We start from the raw sequence: 15,343 nt of genomic DNA, 5'->3' as shown, positions 1-15,343 counted from the left end.
AGCTAGAACTTTCTGCAAACATTGTCTCAAGTAAGCTAGAACTTTCTACACACAATACATTGTCTCAAGTAAGCTAGAACTTTCTACAAACATTGTCTCGAGTAAGCTAGAACTTTCTACACACAATACATTGTCTCAAGTAAGCTAGAACTTTCTACAAACTACATTGTCTCAAGTAAGCTAGAACTTTCTGCAAACATTGTCTCGAGTAAGCTAGAACTTTCTACAAACAATATATTGTCTCAAGTAAGCTAGAACTTTCTACACACAATACATTGTCTCAAGTAAGCTAGAACTTTCTACAAACAATACATTGTCTCAAGTAAGCTAGAACTTTCTGCAAACATTGTCTCAAGTAAGCTAGAACTTTCTGCAAACATTGTCTCAAGTAAGCTAGAACTTTCTGCAAACATTGTCTCAAGTAAGCTAGAACTTTCTACACACAATATATTGTCTCAAGTAAGCTAGAACTTTCTGCAAACATTGTCTCAAGTAAGCTAGAACTTTCCACACACAATACATTGTCTCAAGTAAGCTAGAACTTTCTACACACAATACATTGTCTCAAGTAAGCTAGAACTTTCTACAAACATTGTCTCGAGTAAGCTAGAACTTTCTACAAACAATACATTGTCTCAAGTAAGCTAGAACTTTCTGCAAACATTGTCTCGAGTAAGCTAGAACTTTCTACAAACAATATATTGTCTCAAGTAAGCTAGAACTTTCTACACACAATACATTGTCTCAAGTAAGCTAGAACTTTCTGCAAACATTGTCTCAAGTAAGCTAGAACTTTCTGCAAACATTGTCTCAAGTAAGCTAGAACTTTCTGCAAACATTGTCTCAAGTAAGCTAGAACTTTCTGCAAACATTGTCTCAAGTAAGCTAGAACTTTCTACACACAATACATTGTCTCAAGTAAGCTAGAACTTTCTACAAACATTGTCTCGAGTAAGCTAGAACTTTCTACACACAATACATTGTCTCAAGTAAGCTAGAACTTTCTACAAACTACATTGTCTCAAGTAAGCTAGAACTTTCTGCAAACATTGTCTCGAGTAAGCTAGAACTTTCTACAAACAATATATTGTCTCAAGTAAGCTAGAACTTTCTACACACAATACATTGTCTCAAGTAAGCTAGAACTTTCTACAAACATTGTCTCGAGTAAGCTAGAACTTTCTACAAACAATACATTGTCTCAAGTAAGCTAGAACTTTCTGCAAACATTGTCTCGAGTAAGCTAGAACTTTCTACAAACAATACATTGTCTCAAGTAAGCTAGAACTTTCTACACACAATAAATTGTCTCAAGTAAGCTAGAACTTTCTGCAAACATTGTCTCAAGTAAGCTATAACTTTCAGCAAACATTGTCTCAAGTAAGCTAGAACTTTCTGCTAACATTGTCTTAAGTAAGCTAGAACTTTCTACACACAATACATTGTCTCAAGTAAGCTAGAACTTTCTGCAAACATTGTCTCGAGTAAGCTAGAACTTTCTACAAACAATACATTGTCTCAAGTGAGCTAGAACTTTCTACAAACTACATTGTCTCAAGTAAGCTAGAACTTTCTGCAAACATTGTCTCGAGTAAGCTAGAACTTTCTACAAACAATATATTGTCTCAAGTAAGCTAGATCTTTCTGCAAACATTGTCTCGAGTAAGCTAGAACTTTCTGCAATTATTGTCTCAAGTAAGCTAGAACTTTCTACACACAATACTTTGTCTTAAGTAAGCTAGAACTTTCTACAAACAGTACATTGTCACAAGGAAGCTAGAACTTTCTACACACAATACTTTGTCTCAAGTAAGCTAGAACTTTCTACAAACTACATTGTCTCAAGTAAGCTAGAACTTTCTGCAAACATTGTCTCGAGTAAGCTAGAACTTTCTACACACAATACATTGTCTCAAGTAAGCTAGAACTTTCTACAAACAGTACATTGTCTCAAGTAAGCTAGAACTTTCTACACACAATATTTTGTCTCAAGTAAGCTAGAACTTTCTACAAACTACATTGTCTCAAGTAAGCTAGAACTTTCTACAAACTACATTGTCTCAAGTAAGCTAGAACTTTCTACACACAATACTTTGTCTCAAGTAAGCTAGAACTTTCTACAAACTACATTGTCTCAAGTAAGCTAGAACTTTCTGCAAACATTGTCTCAAGTAAGCTATAACTTTCTACACACAATACATTGTCTCAAGTAAGCTAGAACTTTCTACAAACTACATTGTCTCAAGTAAGCTAGAACTTTCTGCAAACATTGTCTCGAGTAAGCTAGAACTTTCTACAAACAATATATTGTCTCAAGTAAGCTAGAACTTTCTACACACAATACATTGTCTCAAGTAAGCTAGAACTTTCTGCAAACATTGTCTCGAGTAAGCTAAAACTTTCTACAAACAATACATTGTCTCAAGTAAGCTAGAACTTTCTACAAACATTGTCTCGAGTAAGCTAGAACTTTCTACACACAATACATTGTCTCAAGTAAGCTAGAACTTTCTGCAAACATTGTCTCAAGTAAGCTAGAACTTTCTACACACAATACATTGTCTCAAGTAAGCTAGAACTTTCTACAAACATTGTCTCGAGTAAGCTAGAACTTTCTACACACAATACATTGTCTCAAGTAAGCTAGAACTTTCTACAAACTACATTGTCTCAAGTAAGCTAGAACTTTCTGCAAACATTGTCTCGAGTAAGCTAGAACTTTCTACAAACAATATATTGTCTCAAGTAAGCTAGAACTTTCTACACACAATACATTGTCTCAAGTAAGCTAGAACTTTCTACAAACATTGTCTCGAGTAAGCTAGAACTTTCTACAAACAATATATTGTCTCAAGTAAGCTAGATCTTTCTGCAAACATTGTCTCGAGTAAGCTAGAACTTTCTGCAATTATTGTCTCAAGTAAGCTAGAACTTTCTACACACAATACTTTGTCTTAAGTAAGCTAGAACTTTCTACAAACAGTACATTGTCACAAGGAAGCTAGAACTTTCTACACACAATACTTTGTCTCAAGTAAGCTAGAACTTTCTACAAACTACATTGTCTCAAGTAAGCTAGAACTTTCTGCAAACATTGTCTCGAGTAAGCTAGAACTTTCTACACACAATACATTGTCTCAAGTAAGCTAGAACTTTCTACAAACAGTACATTGTCTCAAGTAAGCTAGAACTTTCTACACACAATATTTTGTCTCAAGTAAGCTAGAACTTTCTACAAACTACATTGTCTCAAGTAAGCTAGAACTTTCTACAAACTACATTGTCTCAAGTAAGCTAGAACTTTCTACACACAATACTTTGTCTCAAGTAAGCTAGAACTTTCTACAAACTACATTGTCTCAAGTAAGCTAGAACTTTCTGCAAACATTGTCTCAAGTAAGCTAGAACTTTCTACACACAATACATTGTCTCAAGTAAGCTAGAACTTTCTACAAACTACATTGTCTCAAGTAAGCTAGAACTTTCTGCAAACATTGTCTCGAGTAAGCTAGAACTTTCTACAAACAATATATTGTCTCAAGTAAGCTAGAACTTTCTACACACAATACATTGTCTCAAGTAAGCTAGAACTTTCTGCAAACATTGTCTCGAGTAAGCTAAAACTTTCTACAAACAATACATTGTCTCAAGTAAGCTAGAACTTTCTACAAACATTGTCTCGAGTAAGCTAGAACTTTCTACACACAATACATTGTCTCAAGTAAGCTAGAACTTTCTGCAAACATTGTCTCAAGTAAGCTAGAACTTTCTACACACAATACATTGTCTCAAGTAAGCTAGAACTTTCTACAAACATTGTCTCGAGTAAGCTAGAACTTTCTACACACAATACATTGTCTCAAGTAAGCTAGAACTTTCTACAAACTACATTGTCTCAAGTAAGCTAGAACTTTCTGCAAACATTGTCTCGAGTAAGCTAGAACTTTCTACAAACAATATATTGTCTCAAGTAAGCTAGAACTTTCTACACACAATACATTGTCTCAAGTAAGCTAGAACTTTCTACAAACAATACATTGTCTCAAGTAAGCTAGAACTTTCTGTTAACATTGTCTCAAGTAAGCTAGAACTTTCTGCAAACATTGTCTCAAGTAAGCTAGAACTTTCTGCAAACATTGTCTCAAGTAAGCTAGAACTTTCTACACACAATATATTGTCTCAAGTAAGCTAGAACTTTCTGCAAACATTGTCTCAAGTAAGCTAGAACTTTCCACACACAATACATTGTCTCAAGTAAGCTAGAACTTTCTACACACAATACATTGTCTCAAGTAAGCTAGAACTTTCTACAAACATTGTCTCGAGTAAGCTAGAACTTTCTACAAACAATACATTGTCTCAAGTAAGCTAGAACTTTCTGCAAACATTGTCTCGAGTAAGCTAGAACTTTCTACAAACAATATATTGTCTCAAGTAAGCTAGAACTTTCTACACACAATACATTGTCTCAAGTAAGCTAGAACTTTCTGCAAACATTGTCTCAAGTAAGCTAGATTTTTCTGCAAACATTGTCTCAAGTAAGCTAGAACTTTCTGCAAACATTGTCTCGAGTAAGCTAGAACTTTCTACACACAATACATTGTCTCAAGTAAGCTAGAACTTTCTACAAACTACATTGTCTCAAGTAAGCTAGAACTTTCTGCAAACATTGTCTCGAGTAAGCTAGAACTTTCTACAAACAATATATTGTCTCAAGTAAGCTAGAACTTTCTACACACAATACATTGTCTCAAGTAAGCTAGAACTTTCTACAAACATTGTCTCGAGTAAGCTAGAACTTTCTACAAACAATACATTGTCTCAAGTAAGCTAGAACTTTCTGCAAACATTGTCTCGAGTAAGCTAGAACTTTCTACAAACAATACATTGTCTCAAGTAAGCTAGAACTTTCTACACACAATACATTGTCTCAAGTAAGCTAGAACTTTCTGCAAACATTGTCTCAAGTAAGCTAGAACTTTCTGCAAACATTGTCTCAAGTAAGCTAGAACTTTCTGCAAACATTGTCTTAAGTAAGCTAGAACTTTCTACACACAATACATTGTCTCAAGTAAGCTAGAACTTTCTGCAAACATTGTCTCGAGTAAGCTAGAACTTTCTACACACAATACATTGTCTCAAGTGAGCTAGAACTTTCTACAAACTACATTGTCTCAAGTAAGCTAGAACTTTCTGCAAACATTGTCTCGAGTAAGCTAGAACTTTCTACAAACAATATATTGTCTCAAGTAAGCTAGAACTTTCTGCAAACATTGTCTCAAGTAAGCTAGAACTTTCTGCAAACATTGTCTCAAGTAAGCTAGAACTTTCTACACACAATACTTTGTCTTAAGTAAGCTAGAACTTTCTACAAACAGTACATTGTCACAAGGAAGCTAGAACTTTCTACACACAATCTTTTGTCTCAAGTAAGCTAGAACTTTCTACAAACTACATTGTCTCAAGTAAGCTAGAACTTTCTGCAAACATTGTCTCGAGTAAGCTAGAACTTTCTACACACAATACATTGTCTCAAGTAAGCTAGAACTTTCTACAAACAGTACATTGTCTCAAGTAAGCTAGAACTTTCTACACACAATATTTTGTCTCAAGTAAGCTAGAACTTTCTACAAACTACATTGTCTCAAGTAAGCTAGAACTTTCTACACACAATACTTTGTCTCAAGTAAGCTAGAACTTTCTACAAACTACATTGTCTCAAGTAAGCTAGAACTTTCTGCAAACATTGTCTCAAGTAAGCTAGAACTTTCTACACACAATACATTGTCTCAAGTAAGCTAGAACTTTCTACAAACTACATTGTCTCAAGTAAGCTAGAACTTTCTGCAAACATTGTCTCGAGTAAGCTAGAACTTTCTACAAACAATATATTGTCTCAAGTAAGCTAGAACTTTCTACACACAATACATTGTCTCAAGTAAGCTAGAACTTTTTGCAAACATTGTCTCGAGTAAGCTAGAACTTTCTACAAACAATATATTGTCTCAAGTAAGCTAGAACTTTCTGCAAACATTGTCTCAAGTAAGCTAGAACTTTCCACACACAATACATTGTCTCAAGTAAGCTAGAACTTTCTACACACAATACATTGTCTCAAGTAAGCTAGAACTTTCTACAAACATTGTCTCAAGTAAGCTAGAACTTTCTACAAACAATACATTGTCTTAAGTAAGCTAGAACTTTCTGCAAACATTGTCTCGAGTAAGCTAGAACTTTCTACAAACAATACATTGTCTCAAGTAAGCTAGAACTTTCTGCAAACATTGTCTCAAGTAAGCTAGAACTTTCTGCAAACATTGTCTCAAGTAAGCTAGAACTTTTTGCAAACATTGTCTCAAGTAAGCTAGAACTTTCTGCAAACATTGTCTCAAGTAAGCTAGAACTTTCTACACACAATACATTGTCTCAAGTAAGCTAGAACTTTCTACAAACATTGTCTCGAGTAAGCTAGAACTTTCTACACACAATACATTGTCTCAAGTAAGCTAGAACTTTCTACAAACTACATTGTCTCAAGTAAGCTAGAACTTTCTGCAAACATTGTCTCGAGTAAGCTAGAACTTTCTACAAACAATATATTGTCTCAAGTAAGCTAGAACTTTCTACACACAATACATTGTCTCAAGTAAGCTAGAACTTTCTACAAACAATACATTGTCTCAAGTAAGCTAGAACTTTCTGCAAACATTGTCTCAAGTAAGCTAGAACTTTCTGCAAACATTGTCTCAAGTAAGCTAGAACTTTCTGCAAACATTGTCTCAAGTAAGCTAGAACTTTCTACACACAATACATTGTCTCAAGTAAGCTAGAACTTTTTGCAAACATTGTCTCGAGTAAGCTAGAACTTTCTACACACAATACATTGTCTCAAGTAAGCTAGAACTTTCTACAAACTACATTGTCTCAAGTAAGCTAGAACTTTCTGCAAACTTTGTCTCAAGTAAGCTAGAACTTTCTGCAAACATTGTCTCAAGTAAGCTAGAACTTTTTGCAAACATTGTCTCAAGTAAGCTAGAACTTTCTGCAAACATTGTCTCAAGTAAGCTAGAACTTTCTACACACAATACATTGTCTCAAGTAAGCTAGAACTTTCTACAAACATTGTCTCGAGTAAGCTAGAACTTTCTACACACAATACATTGTCTCAAGTAAGCTAGAACTTTCTACAAACTACATTGTCTCAAGTAAGCTAGAACTTTCTACAAACTACATTGTCTCAAGTAAGCTAGAACTTTCTACACACAATACTTTGTCTCAAGTAAGCTAGAACTTTCTACAAACTACATTGTCTCAAGTAAGCTAGAACTTTCTGCAAACATTGTCTCAAGTAAGCTAGAACTTTCTACACACAATACATTGTCTCAAGTAAGCTAGAACTTTCTACAAACTACATTGTCTCAAGTAAGCTAGAACTTTCTGCAAACATTGTCTCGAGTAAGCTAGAACTTTCTACAAACAATATATTGTCTCAAGTAAGCTAGAACTTTCTACACACAATACATTGTCTCAAGTAAGCTAGAACTTTCTGCAAACATTGTCTCGAGTAAGCTAGAACTTTCTACAAACAATATATTGTCTCAAGTAAGCTAGAACTTTCTGCAAACATTGTCTCAAGTAAGCTAGAACTTTCCACACACAATACATTGTCTCAAGTAAGCTAGAACTTTCTACACACAATACATTGTCTCAAGTAAGCTAGAACTTTCTACAAACATTGTCTCAAGTAAGCTAGAACTTTCTACAAACAATACATTGTCTCAAGTAAGCTAGAACTTTCTGCAAACATTGTCTCGAGTAAGCTAGAACTTTCTACAAACAATACATTGTCTCAAGTAAGCTAGAACTTTCTGCAAACATTGTCTCAAGTAAGCTAGAACTTTCTGCAAACATTGTCTCAAGTAAGCTAGAACTTTTTGCAAACATTGTCTCAAGTAAGCTAGAACTTTCTGCAAACATTGTCTCAAGTAAGCTAGAACTTTCTACACACAATACATTGTCTCAAGTAAGCTAGAACTTTCTACAAACATTGTCTCGAGTAAGCTAGAACTTTCTACACACAATACATTGTCTCAAGTAAGCTAGAACTTTCTACAAACTACATTGTCTCAAGTAAGCTAGAACTTTCTGCAAACATTGTCTCGAGTAAGCTAGAACTTTCTACAAACAATATATTGTCTCAAGTAAGCTAGAACTTTCTACACACAATACATTGTCTCAAGTAAGCTAGAACTTTCTACAAACAATACATTGTCTCAAGTAAGCTAGAACTTTCTGCAAACATTGTCTCAAGTAAGCTAGAACTTTCTGCAAACATTGTCTCAAGTAAGCTAGAACTTTCTGCAAACATTGTCTCAAGTAAGCTAGAACTTTCTACACACAATACATTGTCTCAAGTAAGCTAGAACTTTTTGCAAACATTGTCTCGAGTAAGCTAGAACTTTCTACACACAATACATTGTCTCAAGTAAGCTAGAACTTTCTACAAACTACATTGTCTCAAGTAAGCTAGAACTTTCTGCAAACTTTGTCTCAAGTAAGCTAGAACTTTCTGCAAACATTGTCTCAAGTAAGCTAGAACTTTTTGCAAACATTGTCTCAAGTAAGCTAGAACTTTCTGCAAACATTGTCTCAAGTAAGCTAAAACTTTCTACACACAATACATTGTCTCAAGTAAGCTAGAACTTTCTACAAACATTGTCTCGAGTAAGCTAGAACTTTCTACACACAATACATTGTCTCAAGTAAGCTAGAACTTTCTACAAACTACATTGTCTCAAGTAAGCTAGAACTTTCTGCAAACATTGTCTCGAGTAAGCTAGAACTTTCTACAAACAATATATTGTCTCAAGTAAGCTAGAACTTTCTACACACAATACATTGTCTCAAGTAAGCTAGAACTTTCTACAAACAATACATTGTCTCAAGTAAGCTAGAACTTTCTGCAAACATTGTCTCAAGTAAGCTAGAACTTTCTGCAAACATTGTCTCAAGTAAGCTAGAACTTTCTGCAAACATTGTCTCAAGTAAGCTAGAACTTTCTACACACAATACATTGTCTCAAGTAAGCTAGAACTTTCTGCAAACATTGTCTCGAGTAAGCTAGAACTTTCTACACACAATACATTGTCTCAAGTAAGCTAGAACTTTCTACAAACTACATTGTCTCAAGTAAGCTAGAACTTTCTGCAAACATTGTCTCGAGTAAGCTAGAACTTTCTACAAACAATATATTGTCTCAAGTAAGCTAGAACTTTCTACACACAATACATTGTCTCAAGTAAGCTAGAACTTTCTGCAAACATTGTCTCAAGTAAGCTAGAACTTTCTACAAACAATACATTGTCTCAAGTAAGCTAGAACTTTCTACAAACATTGTCTCGAGTAAGCTAGAACTTTCTACAAACAATACATTGTCTCAAGTAAGCTAGAACTTTCTGCAAACATTGTCTCGAGTAAGCTAGAACTTTCTACAAACAATACATTGTCTCAAGTAAGCTATACATTTCTACACACAATACATTGTCTCAAGTAAGCTAGAACTTTCTACACACAATACATTGTCTCAAGGAAGCTAGAACTTTCTACACACAATACATTGTCTCAAGTAAGCTAGAACTTTCTACACACAATACATTGTCTCAAGTAAGCTAGAACTTTCTACACACAATACATTGTCTCAAGTAAGCTAGAACTTTCTACACACAATACATTGTCTCAAGGAAGCTAGAACTTTCTACACACAATACATTGTCTCAAGTAAGCTAGAACTTTCTACACACAATACATTGTCTCAAGTAAGCTAGAACTTTCTACACACAATACATTGTCTCAAGTAAGCTAGAACTTTCTACACACAATACATTGTCTCAAGTAAGCTAGAACTTTCTACAAACATTGTCTCAAGTAAGCTAGAACTTTCTACAAACACCACATTGTCTTGGATGAATTTAATGTCGAAGTTTATGGCTGAAGAGTTGTGCAATGAACCAAGTTGTTTCTGTTGTAATTGACTTGTTTTGGCTAGTGTTACAATGGAGTTTTATTAGCTCAGAATCTCTTGAAACTTCAAAAGTCAAATTGGGTGTGATCCAATTGAATGCCGACATTGCCGGATTTCCTTGTTTAGGATATATTGTAAATCTTTAAAAAATTAAAAAACTTTTAAAACAATAATACACATTATAATTCAAATTCAATGATTAATTCACAAAAGTAGACTTTAAGCTGGAAACGTATCAACTCAAGAAAATGATATTGTGAACCCTGATATATGCTCGTCTCTTCTATTTATAGTTATTGCCAATCGAAACAAAAACTTTCCTTTCTACTTAAGTCCCCTACATATTTCTTAGAAACTGGAAGCTACGAGAAGCCAATGTATAAATAAACTATAAACTTTCTGTTCACACTTCTCTTGTGACATTGACGCCTACAACACGTGACAGCCATGAAAGGAAGTGATGAGCACTTTTCTCGTACAAATAATACGCTCCTACCCCCCCTGCCCTTCTCTATTATGTAATCGCTCCTACCCCCCCGCCCCTCTCTATTATGTAATCGCTCCTATCCCCCCTGCCCCTCTCTATTATGTAATCGCTCCTACCCCCCTGCCCCTCTCTATTATGTAATCGCTCCTATCCCCCCCTGCCCCTCTCTATTATGTAATCGCTCCTATCCCCCCCTGCCCCTCTCTATTATGTAATCGCTCCTACCCCCCCGCCCCTCTCTATTATGTAATCGCTCCTACCCCCCCCGCCCCTCTCTATTATGTAATCGCTCCTATCCCCCCTGCCCCTCTCTATTATGTAATCGCTCCTACCCCCCCCGCCCCTCTCTATTATGTAATCGCTCCTATCCCCCCTGCCCCTCTCTATTATGTAATCGCTCCTACCCCCCTGCCCCTCTCTATTATGTAATCGCTCCTATCCCCCCCTGCCCCTCTCTATTATGTAATCGCTCCTACCCCCCCCGCCCCTCTCTATTATGTAATCACTCCTATCCCCCTGTCCCTCTCTATTATGTAATCGCTCCTACCCCCCTGTCCCTCTCTATTATGTAATCGCTCCTACCCCCCTGTCCCTCTCTATTATGTAATCGCTCCTACCCCCCTGTCCCTCTCTATTATGTAATCGCTCCTACCCCCTGTCCCTCTCTATTATGTAATCGCTCCTACCCCCCTGTCCCTCTCTATTATGTAATCGCTCCTACCCCCCCTGCTCCTCTCTATTATGTAATCGCTCCTACCCCCCTGTCCCTCTCTATTATGTAATCACTCCTACCCCTCCTGCCCCTCTCTATTATGTAATCGCTCCTACCCCCCTGCCCCTCTCTATTATGTAATCGCTCCTATCCGCCTCTCCTCTCTATTATGTAATCGCTCCTATCCCCCCTGCCCCTCTCTGTTATGTAATCACTCCTACCCCCCTGCCCCTCTCTTATGTAATCACTCCTACCCCCCTGCCCCTCTCTATTATGTAATCGCTCCTACCCCCCTGCCCCTCTCTATTATGTAATCGCTCCTATCCCCCCTGCCCCTCTCTGTTATGTAATCACTCCTACCCCCCTGCCCCTCTCTGTTATGTAATCACTCCTACCCCCCTGCCCCTCTTTATTATGTAATCGCTCCTATCCCCCCTGCCCCTCTCTATTATGTAATCACTCCTACCCCCCCTGCCCCTCTCTATTATGTAATCACTCCTACCCCCCTGCCCCTCTCTGTTATGTAATCACTCCTACCCCCCTGCCCCTCTCTACTATGTAATCACTCCTACCCCCCTGCCCCTCTCTATTATGTAATCGCTCCTACCCCCCTGCCCCTCTCTATTATGTAATCACTCCTACCCCCCTGCCCCTCTCTATTATGTAATCGCTCCTACCCCCCTGTCCCTCTCTATTATGTAATCACTCCTACCCCCCTGCCCCTCTCTATTATGTAATCACTCCTACCCCCCTGTCCCTCTCTATTATGTAATCACTCCTATCTCCCTGCCCCTCTCTATTATGTAATCGCTCCTATCCCCCCCTGCCCCTCTCTATTATGTAATCGCTCCTACCCCCTGCCCCTCTCTATTATGTAATCACTCCTACCCCCCTGCCCCTCTCTATTATGTAATCGCTCCTATCCCCCTGCCCCTCTCTATTATGTAATCGCTCCTACCCCCCTGCCCCTCTCTATTATGTAATCGCTCCTACCCCCCTGCCCCTCTCTATTATGTAATCACTCCTACCCCCCTGCCCCTCTCTATTATGTAATCGCTCCTACCCCCCTGCCTCTCTCTATTATGAAATCGCTCCTACCCCCCTGCCCCTCTCTATTATGTAATGCGATGTAGATCAGAGGTGGCGAACAAAAGACGACCGCCCCAGGCCCCACGCAGAATGAGACACCGCGCTATAGGGATTCAAACCAATATTCGATGACCTCTGCCCCCACGCATGTCGTATGTACCGTTCCCATACGCTGTAGACTGGAATACAGAGTTGTGCATTTATTTGAACCCAGTTCTCCTTTTTAAGGACTCAATAGTATCAAAGTTTTTTCCAGTGTCATAAAAGATATTAGCTTAATATTTTAGATGAATGTTAGTGTTACGCCTGCATATTTCACATTCACCCAGGGCCCCACGCACTGCTAAGGCCGTCTCTGTGTAAATATATAACAGCAAATGCTATTTGAATGTTTATTCTACTTCTGATATCTGCTGCAGGCATCCGTTCTTCTGGTCAAGTGAAAAGAAATTTCGCCTCATCCTGATAGTCGGCTCTGATGTGTTGACGGAGATGAAGACAGGGTGAGAGCCATGTGCCGCGTACAGCTCATAGGGACAAAACACAATTGTTCGTTATTCATGTATAGTAGATACAGTACGACTTAGTGTGACCCCCCCTCCCCCCACAAGGGTGCCGATGGTTTAATTTGATAGAATTTTGAAAGCTGTCGGTCTTTCAACCTGTGGCAATATAGTTTCTATATGTCCCCGAAGTTAAAATTAGGTACTTCCTGTTCTGGTGTTTGGAGTTAAACAAAGAGTTGTGGAAGTCTTATCAGTTGACGTTTTGTTTTTATTGGAAAGTATCCGTATATTTAAAAAAAAACCAACTGTTTTGATAATTGCATAGGTGAAACAGAAATTAGTCATTGGATTAAGAAAAATACAAAGTTAATGGCTAATAGAAAACACAATAATAATGATTCTTTTTGTTGTCTTCAAACAGTATCGCACTGACTGGCAATGGTTCACCTACCATGATGGAGATACTTGGAGTCCTAGACATTTGTGAAGTCAGTCCTAACTGGGTAGGCGAAGCTGTCATCGGTTACTTAAATAATTTACATATACAAGTGATAGGTTAGACCTTCACTGATACAGCCACATCAATAAATTCACAATATAACCACCACGTCACCACACTACTATATTCTAGTCAAAGTCTACTACCCACAACTGCACCCACACTAGTAATCGAACATTGAGGAATAGAATAAACAAAATGGTGTCAGAAAAGATTTCGTGTTAATTATGTTCAGCAATGTTTCAATAGATCTTTAAACAGATCGTACTGATAAGATTTAAATATTCCTTCTAATCAAAATAGATATTGTATTCCCTTAACTTTGAATCTATAGCACTCCTCTTTCTGGGTATAAAAAAGTTTGTTTTTGAGTCGGCAGATTAGGAAGCAGTGCAGAATTTCACGTGGATACATAGACCCAGCCGTAATCCACATATTTTGCACTGCAAGTCCTACAGCATGCACTCAAACACTTTTGAAGTAAATATTGACTTTTTCTCTAGACATAATGCAACTATCGGGTGACTTGTCTTTCTGTTTTGGTTAGCGACGTACATTATTTGACACGATATTTGGTAGCTCTCTACTTCATTGATCAATGCCAGGGACCCAACTCCATTTGTCATTTAGACATTTGAGTTGTTCAACAAGAAAATGTTCATCAATGTTGCGCGAATCCAGCGCTCATTAAAAAGACTAAGAGAAGCTTTGGTAAATGTTTTCCAAACTATCGACAGGCCACATAACAGTTAAAAAAAAACAAATTCGCCCCCATTGTTTGTCCCACAAATGTTCTTAAGCGTCCAGCACGAATTAACGCTGTTAACTCTTCATTATTAATTACTATATTTCTGTTTGATGACCTCCACAGGTCCAGGCAATCAACCCAGCAGTGATGAAAGAGATGAGATCATTCCGGGTGTATAAAAATAGCCTGTCAGAGTTGACCTTGTTTATTTACAACTGTTGCCTCCACTTCGATAAAATGTTGAGTACATAGCTATCATGCTGACCATACTATCAAGATAGATATTCAATGTAGATAATGCCTCGCTGACCACAATACACAGTACATTTAGCCATAACGCCGATACCGACCGCCTAAATTTTGAGTACATTTCAACTCACTCTTCTAAAAATAGTATAAGGAAAAGTCTTCTAGTCTGAAAATTAAGGATGAGTGCAGTATTTCAGACAACCACGCAAACCCTACTGCAGGCTGAATAGTTTGTCACATCTAATGCAGACCTTGTTCGTGGAGGGTCTATTTAAGTTTTCAATTAGTCGTCTGCGCCTGTCTTCGACTTGAAAACAAAAATTGGAGACACATTATTGAAATCAAGGTTGTTGTTTTTTAAAGATATTAGAATTGCACCCGTAACTTCCCCTGGACCCCCTCCACTCTCCCACCCCTTGAGAAAGGAAACATCCCTTTATTTCTTGTTACCAAGCGCGTGCATGTAGGTGGTAGAGAGACATTATTGAAAAGCCTGTTGACTTTCACATAGTTTGGATAACAGAGGTTTTAGTATTGCTGCATGCAACACTGGCATTGTGGTATCAGGATAGGACAGAACTAAAAAAATGTCAAATTAAAGAAAGATTTAGAATATTTGTGTCATGATGATGTCCTATAGCGATCCTGTTGGTATTGGAGTTAAACTCAGTAGACCTACATAAACAAGTTGATATTATATTGTAATTTAGCTACTAAACCAAAATGTAATACTTACAACCAAGAAAGAAAAATAATACCTATTTGAGTAAGAAGCTTATTTAATGGGAAGAACGGCTAATTAGTGGTATTAATTTTAAGATGGCAGGGTTTAGCTCCCTTTCTACTATATGAAACAAAATTAATTAATTACTACTAAGTGATTATTTAATTGTTTTTTTATTTAATGATTCGTATATTGTCGTCGATTATGAAAAATTGTGAATGATTTCAACTTGATCCAAGAATTGGAAGTGGGAGAAAAAACGTACTAAGTACATATAAACATCCACATCTCTCATTCATAAACTCTTG

The 15,343-nt window shown here is 37.2% G+C and overlaps 1 protein-coding gene across 3 annotated transcripts in view; it reads left to right on the top strand.

Moving 5' to 3' along the window:
• Positions 1–15,343, top strand: part of LOC106072425 (uncharacterized) — a 51,661-nt gene that overhangs the window by 35,147 nt on the left and 1,171 nt on the right. For 2 of the 3 annotated variants that reach the window (XM_056036005.1, XM_056036004.1), the window contains exons 21-23: positions 12,729–12,812; positions 13,237–13,318; positions 14,186–14,301. In XM_056036005.1, coding sequence (XP_055891980.1) covers positions 12,729–12,812; positions 13,237–13,318; positions 14,186–14,301 — 282 coding nt within the window. Of the gene's footprint in view, positions 1–12,728; positions 12,813–13,236; positions 13,319–14,185; positions 14,302–15,343 lie in introns of those variants that run through there. The other variant, XR_008778976.1, reaches the window with a different exon arrangement.

Source organism: Biomphalaria glabrata, chromosome 7 (assembly GCF_947242115.1).
Source record: "Biomphalaria glabrata chromosome 7, xgBioGlab47.1, whole genome shotgun sequence".
Lineage (NCBI taxonomy): Eukaryota > Metazoa > Mollusca > Gastropoda > Planorbidae > Biomphalaria > Biomphalaria glabrata.
The sequence above is the reverse complement of the archived record's forward strand: the minus strand, read 5'-3'. Positions and strand labels throughout refer to the sequence as shown.